We start from the raw sequence: 16,880 nt of genomic DNA, 5'->3' as shown, positions 1-16,880 counted from the left end.
TTTAACTTAATTCATTCCAGGTAATTCGAATGATGTTCTGCTCCATCTTTGTTCATGTAAACTTGGGATTAGTCATGATGCATGCATGTGTGTGTGTGGGTGTGTGTGTGTGTGTTTTTGGAACAAGGTTCTAGCATAAAATTCAATTCAAGGATAGAAAAAACTGAGTTAGTGTTTATTTTTTTGGGTAAATTACACGTCATCCCCTGGTTTTCAAACAAAACTTAGATCACCCCCTGGTTTAGACCCAATATGATAAATTAGTCCCTACCGTTAGTTTTATGTTGTTAAGTGATGATGTCAGCTAGTTAAATAAATTTAAATCCCTAAACTACCCTTGACATCCAAACATAGATTGTGAAGGGCAGTATTGTAAATTTAATTCTAATGTTTTAGTACAAGGGTAAAATAATCATGCACAATAATAACTAACAGCAGACTAACACTGTTACTGTAGAGGGGATGATTTGAGCTTTTTTCAAAAACCAAAAGGTGATCTGAGTTTCGTTTAAAAATCAGGGGGGGTGATGTGTAATTTACCCCTTCTTTTTTTTTTTGTTGAAGCAGAACATTTTTTGATGTTGAAGAAATGCTTGGAGGGTTTTTTATTCAACTTATGCAAAGGATGTGTTCACTTTGAACATATGAGTAACTTGTAACGTGGATTATCGAATGGGCCAGTGAATCCTGTTAAATGTAATTCAACTCAAGACAGACTTATCTTTATCTACTTGGATCCGCAGTGAATCCTGTTTCACAACTCCCCTCAATCTCGGGCCATATCTTCCATAAAATCAGAAGTTATGTCGAATTGTCCTCATTTTTGTCACTTATTATTTCTATTGATTGGAATCTTTTTGTTTCCTTTTTTTTTTTTTTTTTTTGTGGTGGGGGGGGTTGGAGGTGGGGGTTTAAGGCGGCCATTTATCGCCTTATTATGTCTTGGCAGTAGGGTCCTACCAGACAGCTCGGCAGTAGAAGATTCAAATTAAGCTAAACTTAACTAAGTTTTTTCTTAATTAAATGGTGTTTGCTACATGGGCCTATTTCACCATTCGGATCTATTTAAAGTCATGTTTGTCCAATGTCATCTTGTTCTACCATGTCATATTATATAATGCTCATAAGCACACTTCAATCTTCCCACGTATAAACTTTAGTAGGGCTGATTACTTTTGTGTTTATGTTAGGGTCTTCATTTGTCTATTGCTATCAGTTTGTTTGTTGGACTATGTATCAGAGATTAGGGTTTCTAGGGTTAGTTTGGGTTTCTGATCTGCAATTGCAAGAAAGGCACTCTCTGTCTACTACTAGTCTCGGAAAGATTTTTGTCTAGAGCTCATTTCTTTTTCGGGATCCAGGTCGATCGATGTGTGTTGAATCAGTCGATTTTACCAATTCTGATCAGATTTTTAAACTTTGGCAATGATTTAGAAAGAATATTAGAATGTGCCATGGACGTCTACATGGGTTAGATTGGGGTCATGACGATATTCATGTTAAATAAATGAGAGAGAAATAGGCAAGCTGCCAGTGTGGAGTAAACTAGCCGGTGACATCAATGGGGGGCATGGGATGGGGTATCAATGAATCATACAAGAGGGGTAGAGCCATTTCAAAGGAGGATGAGAGCGATAGACACAGTAGGTGCTAACTTATCATACACTAGCGATGCGCCCAACCTTTTCCCTTAATATATTTGGAAAAAGAAATTGACATAAATGCTCCTGTTACATGTGCGATTGCCAATGGGTAGAGTAGGGTTGGGTAATGGATTTAGCTTTACCCTTTGAGGGATGTAGAGGGGTTTTACTCTAACCCTATAGATTACAAGTAATAATTCCCATCATTCTAGGGGAATGGTGGGTAGTCAAAAGGGGGGAGGCGGAGGACCGGAAATTGAGTAAAGCATCAAATGGTATGATTAAGTTTTCCTGTGGATAAGAGAGAATTCCTCTCCACAGGTGTTGGGAGCAGTGATTGGACTCTTATATTATCATTAATTCTCACCTCCCATTGTACAGCTCGAAAATACCATTCGCAATGCTAATCAAAGGTTTGAGTCTTCATGGTGAGGGGATTCTCTCTTCACCATGGGTGATCATTTTTTTTAGTGGATGAAAAATATATTAAAAGAAGAAAAACAATGCAGGTAAACAGCCAAACAGGCTAATTAACCAAGTTAATTCTGATTCAGCCATCGGCCTAAACCTTAGAAATCTCGTATGGATTAGCTAATCGGGATCAATAGGATTCAAGATCAAACTCGACCGATTTCGATTCGAATTGGCCCATTCAATGGATCTGATTCCAATTTTTAAAACTTGATAAATATGGCATACTGATCCTGAGTCATACGCACTAATACTCGCCAGACAATTCATGCATGTACAGTTCACATCTTTCTGGTTGTTCAAAAGAATAACTATGGTGGTTTTTCATCAGTTGAATCCCAACCCAATGATGTTAATGTAATTGATAAATAAGTGGGTCCATGATCTTAAGATTCTTCCCATGAGTACCAAAATTACAACTCTTTTCTAACTCCTCAGGATTGCCAAAGGTTATTAGATGGGGTTTTTTTGTATCTTCATTTATGATGGTAGTTATGAGTCAAGTATGGGTTATCACATGATATGCTTCTTGTCCAAGTCCCAGTTTGTGGTGGTCTTTATGAATCATAGTTTTGTAGGGAGTCTTCAAGAATCAGAAGTACTGGTACTATATTAACTAAGGCTTACAAGAAGCGAAAAAGCAAGGTGGACATGGATAGCGGTATAAATGGATTGTCACGGATCGAGTGAAGGATGGTTGTGAAAATATTTCACTTTACTATATGATATTTCTCATTTCATGAAAACTTTTATCTCATTCATTATAACGAAGAAGAATACATAATTGGTATCTATTGCCCAAGTATCTATTGTAAAGGCCGATGTTCAAAACTTTTTATTTTGTTAATATATAGTTTTCTATTTCATAAAAAACCTCCCACTATAATTACTTTTTAAGGGTTAATCGTGGTGTAACTATTTCTAGAAAAGGAAAAATAGTATCATAGAAAAGACAAAACGATATTATGATGCTAATAGGAGACTAACATAAGCCAGACATCATGATTACCCAAAATACCCCGTTCCTTATTGAATGGAGGTTGAGCCGAAAGTTTTGCCTAAATGGCAAAATCATCATGGTTATTGTTTTTGGATAAAACCGTCATGTTGATTTTTCGGTGACAATTCTATGTAACCAACTACATGCAATCAGTGCTTGATTATACTGTGCATGGTCCAAAAGTTAAAAAAGAAAACTCCTTTCAATTTTTTTTTTAAGTAAAAAATAAAATTATTCATTCATGCGTACCTAACACCAAACGAAGGAAAAAGCGAGACTAGATTGAGTTGAGCCCAATAGAATTGAGTCTAGGCTATGATATTCTAGCCCAACCTTAGGCTGAGCTAGACCTAGGTTGAGCTAAGAGGATATAAGGTTGTGTTGGGGTTCTAGAAAAACCTGGCCCACCCCTATTGTCAGTATATTCCTCTTTCTCGACATGGTGTTTGGTTGTTTGCCATTACTATATCAATACTCTTCCATTACATGAGATTCCAAAATGATGGGTCTTCAGAAAGGTCTATGGTATTGGCTGTGGACCCATCATTTATACATAATTCGGATATTCCCAATCCTTCCCAAGCCAAGTAAAGCTGAAAAACACTGGCTTCACTTAGGATATTTTCAGCATAGCATGTTCAATGGAAATGAAAGGAGAGATTGACACCTGTCCCCAATGTCCCCAAAGAATGAAATAGAAGTGAAAGGAGAGGTTGACACCTGTCCTAAACACAGTCACCCCAGACCCCATGAGTCATTTCTGAGGTGAAATAAAGATTCGGAAGTTGACTTTACTTTCAACTAGATTATGATGATTGATAGACAATGGTGGTGTCTGCTATACAGATACAGACTACCTGAATTCACTTCATCTTCTTAAAACATGTAATTTCAATTTCAGAAAACAGCCATGAAAATTGATAAAGAAAAAGAAGGTAAAGAAAAGCTAAGGTTGCATCAATCAGATTAAAGAACACAATAACCAGCAGTAACTCAAACACACTAGACACGTTTCAATCACCTAATGGTCTTATTTCCATGAGAATATGCTGCTCATATCAGTAAGTCTTGCGCGTGCTCTGTCTTGCCCTTTTTTCTCCACTCTTCATAATAATCAGTATTCTTAAGTATTGGTATTGTATCAAACCACAGATATGTATAAAAATCATCGAAGCCCAATACCGATACAAAACTGCATGTGTCAGCTGATACGGCCTGATATAGTTGATCCGTACTGATATTAATATTGGTATTATTGATTAAGGGTGTCAGTCGATTGGATTGAATAGGTTTCGATTTGTTATTTTGGCCAACCCGAAGGGTTCGGTTTGGTCTAAATTGACCATTTAGGTTGGTCAGGCCGGTTTTGGAATATACATGATACATGATACATGAAATCTTTGAAAACACGATCCATGGATTCTCCATAAAAGGGAATTATATTGAAAAGTAGGGAAGAAAAATATCTGATATTTATAAAAGAGGCAAAGTTTCCCCACATGATCCGAAAAAGAGAGTTTATAATTCTTTTTGGGTCAAACAAAGTTTATTGTGTCAAATGACTGTTTCTTTATGGATCGTTATCCTTTGCTGTCCGAAGCCCGAACAACACCTACTGTCCCCTCACATGGGGGCAAAATGACGATTTAATCTTTCTGTCAGAATACACTACCCGAGGGAGGTTAATTCATCATTTCGCGCCCCATGTGAGAGGATAGCACTATGCTATTCGGGCAGCTAACAATAGAGGATAAAAATCCCTAGAAAAGTAGCTTTACATGTAATAGTTTTCTCTTGTGCTCATTTTGGAAAACAATTTGTAATTTGGGAAGAAGTTTTCTATTCGGGAGTGTGACCTACGTCAGCACTCCCATGTGTCTATATCTCTCATCTTCAAAACAAGGGGGCAGAGGTGTCTTTTCATATGGGGAGGAGAGCAATAGACTCATGGGAGTGCTAGCGTAGGCCACACTCCCAGACAAAGTTCTTTTTCCTTTGTAATTTGGGCTAATTTTATTCTTGCTCATTTGCAATACAACTTGCAGGGTTTATGCTAGACATAGTTGTCCTGCATCTAGTAGAAACCTCGTAAACATTTCTCAGTGTGCTGCAGGGTGAGTATAGGAAAGACTTTAAAAAAATGTATTATGATTAGGTAGGTTTTATTGCATTACTTCATGTCAAACCCATCTCAACTACATAGTCCATACCTTACATTAGATGCCAAAATATTTTCTACCACTGAGTGGGAGTGTGGCTTATGTCAATACTTACTCTCTCTCTCTCTCTCTCTCTCTCTCTCTCTCTCCAAGTGAAATACATTTCAACCCCTTGTTTAGGGAGGAGAGAGATAGACACAGGGAGTGGTAGCATAGGTCATGCTCCTAGACATTAAACCACTTCTATACTTTTGACAAATAGCTAGGCCTCGTTTATTTTATTGTAAAAAAATTTCTTTGTAAATGATGTTTTACTTAGGCAAAAGTTTTCATGCATGCATGTGCACGACCAGCATTAAATGCGGTCATATTGACCTAAATGTCCATATGGAATGATATAAACACCTTTGCCCTCCTGTTTGACGTAATCGATGGGAATCTCCCATGTATGAATAACTCACCCCCCCCCCTCTTTATTTCAAAATTTTCTCATATTTTACATCAAAACAAATGGAGTTGAAATTAACTTTTGATTACAATAGAGTGGACAATAGTTCCTCTAATTTTGGTGTCAACAAACAATAAAACATGGCATAAAAAGTAGGGATGTAAACGGATTGGATTCGGCTCGGCTACGGATCGGATCCAGATATACCCTACCCAAATACAGATACCTCTAAATGGATTCGGGTGGATCGAATACGGATTTTTGACTATCCGTGTACATCTTTGCCTTGTGTAACCTGGACCTTCCCCCCCCCCCCATAGAGGATACCATTCGCTCTCAATCCATATCTCTTAGATCATGATTCTCTTTTCCTCATATTCTAGAACCCGTTGAATCTTCAAAAACCCTCAAGATCATTATTTGTTTAATTTTTTATTATTAAGTATTCGGATATTTTTTTTAACGAATTTTTATTGGACTATTTGGATTTTTTTTTTCCGGATATCTCTAAACGAATATGAATGTCCCAAAACAAATTCGGATCGAATTCAAATTTTCGATTATCCATTTGCAGCGCTAATAAAAGCCCCTTAAAATTGAAGTATATAAGTTCTATATTGTAGCCTGGATTGTTTCTATTTTATTTTTTTTTGGTAAAAAATAAATTTATTGGTCATAGGCCCTGGATTGTTTCTATTAGAAGTATTGTCCAACTACAAGAAAGAGTTAGTATTTTTATTAAGATCAGTAACGGCATTCTCTTCATGTCACAAAAGATAGCCACATAAATTTTCATTTTTTTTTATTTTTTTTTGAGAATATTAAATTTTTTTATGAACCCTAGACTTGTTCATAACTTGGAGCATAGTTTTAAAGACTGGACTTTATTGGTGCTGGAGCCAGAAAAAACTGGAACTGCGCCCTTTGCGGTCCAATTCCCACTCAAGACCACCATGTTGAATAATTGGGTAACAATTGGTGGTGCCATTACATTGAAAACCGTTGGATTTGTCAGGTTTTAATCTATTATTATTAATTTTATTAACGTTTAATTTTTATTTATTATTTTCAAATTTGATCAAAATTAAGGGTTGTTCAATTAAAATCAGATTAAACCAAACCAAATTGGAATCAAGCAGCTTTACTTTTTGATTTCTTATTAGGTTTTGAAAATTATGGCATATAATGAAGAGAAAGATCAATAAATTGTTAACACGAAGGCAAATGGTTCAGCGGATGAACCCACCAAGAGACTTGATGGACATACACAATTTTTATTATTTTCTTTAAACTGTGCAGAAGTTCAATGATGTGACAAATTTGACAATTGGATATCAAAAAATAATCTAAATTGACCACGTATCAAATTTTAATTATAAAATCAATCATTTTCTATTCATGTAATGGCAGTAATGGCATACCCTTCTATTTATGTCCATGCATTCTCATGGAAGATGGTGATTATAGATTTCCAGTTGCTTTATTTTTTTCACTTTAACTTTTGATGTTTTTGTATTTTTGTCACCCAGAGTCAGTGAATGACGTAATTATTGTTGGTCTGTTAAATTCTAAATAATTTATCTTAGAATTTATGTGTCACACCTTAATTAAAATTTTTTTATATGTTTTTGGGATTAAGAGCTTGAATAGTAGGGAGGGGGGGATTAGGGGATGGGGATTGGCCTCTTATTGTTTTCTTTCTAATCACGGTGAAGGAATAGAGACGACTCAGAAAAAGTGATTTTCTCTCAAAAAGAAAGTAAATTTACTGGAATGAGAGAAGCTTTTTTAAGGTTTCAAATGTAGATACTCTATATAAAATGTTGAGCATAGAGGTATCTTTTCACATGGGAGAGAAGAGAGAATGAGAGATAGATTCATGGGAGTGCTAGCGTAGACAACATTCTAAGATAGAGATTTTTTTTCCTATATTATAATCATCAGTGGTTCATTTTAATCTGTTCCGACTTCCGATCCCTCTACTTTTCTTGTGGAGATCGAGTGCTTTGGTTGTTACAGATGAGAAAAGGGGAATATTAATTAATTGGAAGATGGGAAGAGGGAAAGTTGAACTGAAGAGGATCGAGAATACGACGAGTCGGCAAGTCACCTTCTCCAAACGTCGAAATGGGCTTCTAAAGAAAGCTTTCGAGTTATCCATTCTTTGCGATGCCGAAGTTGCTGTCATCACCTTCTCACCTTCTGGTAAAGCTTACCAGTTCGCTAGTCACGAGTAAGTAATTAGAAGAAATTAAGCTTAATCGATCCTTATAATTTGCTCTGCTACTTCTTCTTCGATCTTCTTCTATACGTTTTTTTAAATATTATGTAATCTGTTCTTCTCTCAGCATGGACAGGACAATCGAGCGGTATCGAAAAGAAGTTGGTCTCCCCAGCTCTACTAATAATCATCGTTCAAAAACAACCCAGGTGTTGTTATTTCTGATCTTATATCGTTCAAGTATTTTGATAAATTTCTTGTATAGGATTTCACTATATAGTTGTAGCAAGGATGCTTTCTCTATATGCAATTTAAGATAAGAGTGAAGATAGTGCTTGTAACCCTATTATTCATTGATAGTGAAGCATATCTCATCTCACCGTGAACCTCATTAATTATAGGTTTCGTTTTCTACAAGAGACAGATAATGATGGAGTTTATTTTGGTATTCACAGTTTTGGAAGACTGAAATTAACGATCTGAGGAAATTGGTGGAGTCCTTGGAGACAAGACTGAAGTAATTATTAATCTCTAATCTCTTCTACTTAGTTAATGGGTTATCGATCTCTAATCAATTTTGGTACATGGGAAGAAGGCATCTGGCCGGAGAGGAACTGTTATCGTTGGGCATGAAAGATTTGAAGCAACTGGAGCGACAGATTAAAACAGGAGTGGAACGCATTCGATCAAGAAAGGCAATTCTGTTTCTGATTCTTAATTTCTTTATTGGCACACGCACATGGCATACTTATCCTTTGGTTTTTAGGCTTTTAGCTCACTGTGCATGTTGTGAGATATTGATACAAATTAAACGCATAAGCAGCCATAGATTACGGGGAGAGGGAGATTAATGACAGACGCCATAAGGGTACGTTCAACTTGGGCCGGATCAGGCCAGGCCAGTCTGAAGCCATCTCTCCCTTGAATAGCTTGATTCGGACCTGATATGGCCCAATCCGTATCCGTATCCTATATGATACCACAGACTAAAACCCTAGTATCACCATCATTTACAAAGATTAATTTATATATCGCTTTATTGTAACCAAACCCATTCCCTTCTGAATAGCTAGCTAATTTTTGACTTTCTTTGTTGAACAGAGGCGTCTGATCTCAGAGCATATCAACTTGTTGAAGATGAGGGTATGTTCCACCAAGTGTTGCGGTCTGTTTTGAACATTTCACTGTTGAATCATTTTCTTTTCTCCACAAATATTACAACTGAATTATCTTATGGAGTGTCAGAAAAACAAAAATTTTATTTTTGGGGGAAAGGGAAGGTCCTTAAGCAAAAGGTATAGAGGAGCACACCAATGAACTGCAACAGAATAGGTTTGTATATAGGAGGGCAGTGATGTTATTTCATGTGAGAAAGAGAGAAGGCTGAGGGTAGTGAGATCATTTCATGTGAAAAGAGAGAGAAGAGACTCCAGGGTAACCTGAGCCTATTAAATTACATGCAAGATTATATAGAAATGGAAAAGGTATACCCCTGAGCACTCAAGGGAGAACGAAATTTTGCTGCTACTTGGGTAGCAGGAATGTTCCTGCTACCCCTGCTGGCAGCCAAGAAAATGGGATCTTAAAGGGTATTTGGGCAAATACCAAAACCTAGTAGAGTATTTATGAACCCAACAGAAAAATGAATTATTCTATTTCTTAAAGGGTATTTGGGTAAATACCAAAACCTAGTTGGGTATTTATGAACCTAAAGGGAATGTGAATTATTCTATTTCTTTGGCTGCCAGCAGGGGTAGCAGGAATGTGGTAGCACCAAAAAAATTTCCCTCAAGAGAATGTACCCTTGCAATCTCTCGAGTAGGGATGTAAACGGACCGGACTCAGCTCGGATATTGCTATATCCACATCCGCATCCGATTAGCTTTCAGAAGGATTCGGATAGTGCTAAACGGATATGGACACGGATACAGATTGGATATTTTATCCATTTACATGTAAATATAGCTTTTCAGATAGCTATAGCCTATCCGTATCCGTATAACTTTCGGATGGATTCAGATTGTGCTAAACAGATACGGAAACGGATTTCCACTATTCATTTACATCCCTACTCTCGAGAAAATATCCTCTTCAATGACATTTAACCACAATATCTATCTCTCTCTCTCTCTCATATGAAATGTCCTCCTTGTCCACTTATGTATAAAACAGTTCTGTCGCACCTCTTTGGTGCACTTTTCTATACAACTTGCTCAGGAAAACCCACTCCCTATAAGAGTATATATCAATTGCTATATTGATTGAATATAAAAAATATATTCATATTTTTCCATCTAACTTTTTTTACACCCAGAATAGATTATTTTCCTGGTGCTAGCATTGACAATCTCATACTATAATTAGACTCAATCCTCTTCTACTTGATGGCTGTGATTGTGACAAACACATAATTTATGAATTAGTAGAGCCTTTAGTTGTTTGATTTATTTCATTTGTATTATTCATATCATTTTTCTAGCTTTGAATTTTAATTTGCCAAAATAGTTAATTAGGATGTAAATTAACTTAGACATTAATCTTTATGGTAAATTAATGATTTCTTCTTCCCCTGGTGGACTGCAGGTTACAAATATAGGAAGGAGGGAAAAATTTTATTCACAATACTAGAAGCATTACTCAATTTCTTAAAACTTAAAATACCTTTGATCATCCTTGAGGATTCAGAAATCATAAGAGTGTTTTTAGAAATTAGATCCACTTTTTTGGGTTGTGAGTATCCAGTGGTGTCTATATAAATTTCTGTTTCTTAAAAAAAAAAAAATAGAAAGAAGGGTGTCAAGTACAAGTATCTAAACTTGATTAATTTCAGTTTCTACAATTGTTTGAGTCATGAAAGACTTTTTAATTTTAGTGGTTTCTTATTAATGGATTTGTTAGTAAGGGTTTTTATCTGTTTGAGTTTCACTAACTTGCACTTTCATGTTAATGCAGCAAAAAGCTTTGCAAGATGAAAACGCTCATCTCCAAAAAATGGTGAGATTGTAATAATTATAAAATATATACTACTTATTAACTAGTTAGCTTAGATGGTATGAAAAATGTTCCTTGTCTAAGGTTATTAAAATTTAATCTAAAATCTTGTCTGTGATTAAAGCTTTCAAATAGGTTCTCATATTTCTATATTCAATTCCAAGTAATGTTGTTGAAAAAAACAAAGAAATTTTACTCACTATGTTTTGTAAGCTTAATTTGCATTACACAATCGTTGTTAGTAAATGAACAGAAGAGTTTTCATTTTTCTCCTTTTCTTTTAATTTATAAGAATGTTTTTGGTATGCATTCTTGATATAGATTCTTGGTCTAGAATGTATTTTGAAGTGAAAAAAAAAACCGCAACACATCAGTTGGAGAGCAATGGAGGTGGTAACTTCTTGTTCATATTAATTAGTAGGTTGAATGAGAATACAAACCATTGGTTAGCGTATATAATGATAGGTCTAGATTATGGGTGTCAATGGGCCAGGTTGTGCCAGGTATTTTAAAACCCTAGCCCAACCCTAAGTTTTCTTAACGAACTTAACCCAGCCCTGGTTGGGCAAAGATATCTCAGCCAAAGCTCAGTCCAATCCAGCCCAGCCCTGATTGACCTTAATTGGACTAGGTTGGGTCAGGCTGGCTCTAATTGACCCTGTCAGCCTCTAATTTTTGCCAGGGCCGGGCTGTGCTTGATTGACCCTAGTTCTTTGGGGTTTAGGGTGGCTTGGCTTCTTCTTTCTTAAGAAGAATTAAAAAGGGAAAAATGAGTTAGTAAATGAGAGAGGTGGGTCGAAAAATAAACAGTGTGTGTGGTGTGGATTGATTAAAAATAAGGAGTGTGGATGGTGTGTATACATCTATAACTTATTTATGGAAAAAGAATGATATTTAGTCGTGTGGCTTCTATGACATAGAAGCACGTGAAAGTATTTCCTGACCCCATGAAATCAAAGTTTGCATATATGTTGATGTCCTTACATGCGCTTTCATTAGCCCCCGTGCTGGTGCAAGCACTACTGGACCAAATAGCAATCTCTTGCCCTTTACTTATACACAATAAACATAGGGTCGAGTTGGGCGGGCCGGATTGGAATGTGCTCAGCCTGGCCCGGCCTTGAGCCTGAAAACCCCAGGCCCTTGCTGCTGGCTGAAAAGCTCAACGCAAGCCTGTCCAGGCTAAGGGTAGGATCGGGAACTGGGAGTGGTTCAGGTTTGCCGGGCCAAATTGACACCCCTTGACTCTAGATTTTACCACGTACATACCTCCCAAAAAGAAGAGAAGATAGATCAAGGATATACCAAATAAAACCTTAATGTGGCTGTCAAGCCCATGGGAGGCCCATCTTGGAAAGGGAGTAATCGGCCCATGAAATCTTTCATTAGAAGGACCCAAGTGCCCAACCAAGTGAAAGAACTCCCCGCGGGTGACCCAAACCCAATCACCAGTCTTACCCCAAGTGCCCAACCAAGTGAAAGGACTCCCGGCGGCCCACGGGTCACTCAAACCCAATCACAAGTCTTAATAAATTAATTTTTGGCGGCCATCTGTTTACATGTAAAGTGTATTAGGAAACTGCATAACTTGTTTAATCAATTTGCTGAATGAAGGAGAATTAGATGGTCAGCTTCTCCATCTCAGGTTTGGATTAGCCACGTGTCTTCAGCCTTGACTTGGATCCAATACCGGTCAATGTATGTCTATGCATCTCCCTATGTATGTTTTACTATGGTCTAGATTATACAAATTTTCGTGTTCCTCTTGGTAAACTCTATATGGACTAAAATTTGACATGTTAATAAGAAACCTTAAAATTTGGGCACCATCTGATTTGTCATGTGGAGAAATTTTAAGACCATTTAAAAAAGACTTTCATATACGGATTATATAAGAAATGAAAAAGTGTTCTCTGTCCAGGAGAATCCCCCTTCACCCAGACATCTGGGCATACAAACGACCACGGCACCCCTCTTGGTTGCCATGCGTCGGGACATGACTTATGTCCTCCTATAGCCCATACTTCTCTAACCCTCTTTTAAAATGGGTTTGTGAATATTGATGTTAGGGTGCGTAGAGCCTACGTCCAGACACAGAAAGGACAAAATGATCACCCCTGCCCCCATAAAATGAAAAATCTCGCATATATTGTATCCCCCTCTACGCATTCTCATTGATCTCCTTGCTGTTGCAAGGTCCACACTCCTTAATTAAAATGGTAGAAGTACCATAACTCTAGAGTGGGAAAATGAGAGGGTGTGAGATAGATTAGTCCAATAAAGGACTAACATTTTATCCAAGGAGAGAAATTGTCAGTATGGATCAATCTCATGGCTCATTAAGTGAGGGGACGTCGAAAGGGATCCCCCCTACAATGTCGTTGGCATTTTTTTCCCTAATTAAAATACGAAAAAAAAAAAAAATTTGTTGAGCCCTTTTCATTGGCCAACTAAACTGCCAAGTGTGTAAGATTTCAAGCTAATCTATGTTTCTTTCCCACATGGCACAACTACCAAATAGGTTATAAAAGTCGTCCATGTCAGCCCTATTTAGCATTTGGGAAAAGGTTCTCTGTTCCGCCAGGGTAGGGCACTCTACCGTCTCTATGTCTATCTCTCTCTTTCTTACATGAAATGACTTTGCTGTTCTACTATGTACAATGCCATTTTATTGCCCAGCCTCATTGATGCACTCCACTATACGGTCTCTCTAAACATTTACTACTCTCTTGCCTTCTTGTTGGTGAACTTGTTACTTTAGTCCATCATCAGTTAATCAAAACAACTTTTATATTTGAGATTGAAATATATTTTGTTTGTCATCCTTGCGAGGTTATAAAGCTGGAAGATGCTAGCGCAAGTTGCAGAGTTTGGGGAGACGTCACAAGCAATGCAGTTTAAAACTTAGGCTCCTCTTCACTGGTTGAGCTGATTCAACTCTCAAGTCATATATAGTGTTACTCCCACTTACTTGTTGAACGTTTTGGCTGCATTTCTAACACAAAAGGTTTATATTTTCAGAGTTTAAAGCTTTTTCTAGCTTGTATTAGTTATGGATGTAAAATTCATATATTGGAGGAATGAATTGGCTATTTTGATATTGATAGTTGGTTAATATTGAAATTAAAAGGAGATCGTGACAAATTATAATAAAAGCGAACAAATATTCTCTTGTGAATTTTTTTTTTTTTTTAGTAGATCTTCAAGTGTCATTATTCTTTATTGAAATGCATTTGACACTGTTCCAGGAGTCTCATTCATAAGATACCATACAAATGTCCGAATTATCTTTTTCATTATTTCAAGAGTTTCATCCAACCGCCAAAACACATGAGTGAAGAAGTTCTCTTTTCATTGTGGATAACAGAAAAGAAAGAAAAAGAACTACAAAGCCAACTTGGGTCTCACTTTTATTCAACTTTAAGATGAAATATTGCAAATAGATCCTTTTTCTTGGGGTGGAGGGATATCCATTGCGTGAATGGCCTAGGACTTAAAAGGAAAGGTGGTAGTCTAATATTACTAGGGGTTTAGCACGATATTTAAGGGTATAGGCTATCACATGGCAATTAATGAAGCACCTAAGTTGTAATTTACTAGTAGACCCCACTCTAATCTGTCCATATTTAAAGCTTTACCATTTGATAGAAACGAAGCTTGAGAAAGAAAGTCCAAAAATCAAAAGTATCGAAAAAAGGCCTAAAAAGAAGAACTTGAAAGTGAGGTGGATAAAAGGTAATATATACAAGGGCATCCTATGTAAATAAGTATTCATTCCAAAAGTTTGAATTATTGAGTGGAAAGGATTCACAGATTTTAGATGGAAGCTATTCTATGAGAATATTTCATTTGAACAATTCACCCCCCCCCCTCTAAATGAGAGGATGAAAGGTCTAGCGTAGCCAATGTAAGATTATTCTTCCAACACTTTCCCTTATGTGTAGACGTGATGGAACTCTTTACATGTGTACAAATGAACAAAGGTAGGTCAGGAGATACCTGTTGGAGTACTAGAGAAAACTTGTTTTGATACCAAGAAAATATCTATCTCAAAAGCTCAAACTATTGAGGGGGAGGGGGGAAGAAAGGCCTAAAGAGTATTTGATCTGAAACTATTCTCCCAACACCCTATGTATCCTATGATTTAGATCAACCACATCATCGCTCCAGGTGATTAGATGACCACGTGTAGGAAAGCAGTGCACTAGAGAACCGGCCTAAGTCCAGAGAGAGGTCACATGTTCGATTCTTCCCTTTCCCCTATTGGATGTGTACATCCTTTATTCCCCTGCCGTCTCCTCCCTCCAATAGCCCCCCTTAACCGCCCCTTCTTGAATTGGGATGCCAACCTCTAATGGCCTATGGGCCCTCGATAGGAGAAGCCCAAAACAAAACAAAAAAAAGGGTGAGACCGTGAGACCAGATTAGCTCCCCATACATGAAGGGTAACGACTCTTCATGTACAGTTTCGTTACAACATAAGTGTATTTTTCTTTGTCGCACTCTGCCCTTAATTATAAAGATCGTTAGTTTGCTAACTCTTTCTTTTAGTCATCATAAACATCTTAACTGAGTTTAATTAATTGGCAAATTAAGATCTAATTAATTACTTGAAATATCAATATATATATACATAGAGAGGTTGCAAAAACAGAACCTAAAACATAGAGTGGACCCAAGTCCCACGATACCACTAATTACTCTACACAAATTAAAACAATAATAGATTCAGTTTTATGAACTCAGGAAAGAAAAAGAAGAGAGAAAGTGATCTGCACGCTAAAACTATATAAGCTAGCTTGGGTGATATGATCATGAAGAGTACTGAGTCTCTTGACACTTCCTCCAATCTTTATCAGCATGTTCATGCCGAAAACGTTCTTGAACACAAGTGATGTAGCTTGTAGCCTTCATGTCAACATTTTCATCACCTCCACCGCTGCCGCTGCCGCTGCCGCCGCCGTAAAGGTTGTTTATGCGGCCATTAATGGAGTACTCACGAACACTTTCTGGGTGGTTAGTAAATGATGACTTCTGCTTCGGTGCAGGAATGGAGAAGTCTTGATCCACAAGGAAACCTACCGACGCAGAAGATGGGGTAGGTTTAACCTTGCTACTATATTGAACAGCATTGGAAGAAGGCTTGGCTGCTCTATACAAAGACACAACCATCTTACCTTTCATGAAACCTTTGCGCTTACGGTTTGCCTCCATTTTCTTCCAAACTATTTTGAAACACCTTCGATTGATCAGATTTACTGGGTTCTTCAAACTGGAGAGGTCTATATATAGCAGTTCACTTGTTGGTGTGGTCAAGGACTCAAGTGTGTAGATATATTATAAAATTATATAATGGGTTTTGAGATAGACTGGACAACTATGCAGGGTACGTGAGTGGTCCCTTAATATCTGGAGCATGGATCTTTCCAAATCCTAGATAAAATATCTAACATAAATATAGATGTATATCCTTTGAGCGCACGTTCTCTGTCGGGCAGTGCATCTGAGCATAGGCTGCTCCGAGACACATGGGAAGGGATAGGGGTGGGGTTTGGGTCATTAGGGGGGCGGGTCGATCATTTCTTTCATCCCCATGTGTTTGGGCGCACTCTGCACCCCCAGTGCAGAGACCTTTATCGCATATTTTTAAAAAAAATTCTAAACAAAGGCTATCTGGTAGCACAGTTAAATTTAGATATAGTCCCCCTCCCCCCCCTTATTTCTGTTTTAATTATTTTTATTTTAAATTTTTTTATGAAAGTCCCACCTAAGTGCCAGTAGCTTTAGACGATTTGGAAGATATGGAGAACCTGATGTGGATGCTTTCATGGCCAAAAGATGTCTACTTGCACTATACAAGCAAAGTATATGAGCTTTTTCCTTTTTGTGATGGATCATCATGTTGCTTAATGTACATACCATTAGATAAGAAATGGAACCATCTTAC

General features: G+C 37.2%; 1 protein-coding gene across 2 annotated transcripts; it reads left to right on the top strand.

Annotated features, from left to right (window-relative positions):
* Positions 1 to 7,736: 7,736 nt before the first annotated feature.
* LOC122672001 (agamous-like MADS-box protein MADS1) lies at positions 7,737 to 13,893 on the top strand. 2 transcript variants are annotated; one of them, XM_043869507.1, is made up of 7 exons: positions 7,737 to 7,954; positions 8,070 to 8,151; positions 8,398 to 8,459; positions 8,538 to 8,637; positions 9,044 to 9,085; positions 10,895 to 10,936; positions 13,775 to 13,893. In XM_043869507.1, exons 1-7 carry the CDS (start codon positions 7,773 to 7,775, stop codon positions 13,832 to 13,834), a joined length of 570 nt encoding a protein of 189 aa, XP_043725442.1. In that variant the 5' UTR covers positions 7,737 to 7,772; the 3' UTR covers positions 13,835 to 13,893. The 2 variants fall into 2 exon arrangements, with proteins under 2 accessions (XP_043725442.1, XP_043725444.1); XM_043869509.1 differs by lacking the exon at positions 9,044 to 9,085.
* Positions 13,894 to 16,880: the final 2,987 nt, after the last annotated feature.

The sequence above is a fragment of the Telopea speciosissima genome, chromosome 8, assembly GCF_018873765.1.
Source record: "Telopea speciosissima isolate NSW1024214 ecotype Mountain lineage chromosome 8, Tspe_v1, whole genome shotgun sequence".
In the NCBI taxonomy this organism is placed as follows: domain Eukaryota; kingdom Viridiplantae; phylum Streptophyta; class Magnoliopsida; order Proteales; family Proteaceae; genus Telopea; species Telopea speciosissima.
Note: the sequence above shows the minus strand (reverse complement) of the source record. Positions and strands in the feature narration are given on the sequence as shown.

Excerpts from the sequence above, each read along its gene's own strand:
- LOC122672001 (XM_043869507.1), top strand. The coding sequence starts at position 7,773 with ATGGGAAGAGGGAAAGTTGAACTGAAGAGGATCGAGAATACGACGAGT. Across the intron at positions 8,638-9,043 it reads AACGCATTCGATCAAGAAAG|AGGCGTCTGATCTCAGAGCA; the intron begins GCAATTCTGTTT and ends TTTGTTGAACAG. Across the intron at positions 10,937-13,774 it reads ACGCTCATCTCCAAAAAATG|CTGGAAGATGCTAGCGCAAG; the intron begins GTGAGATTGTAA and ends GAGGTTATAAAG.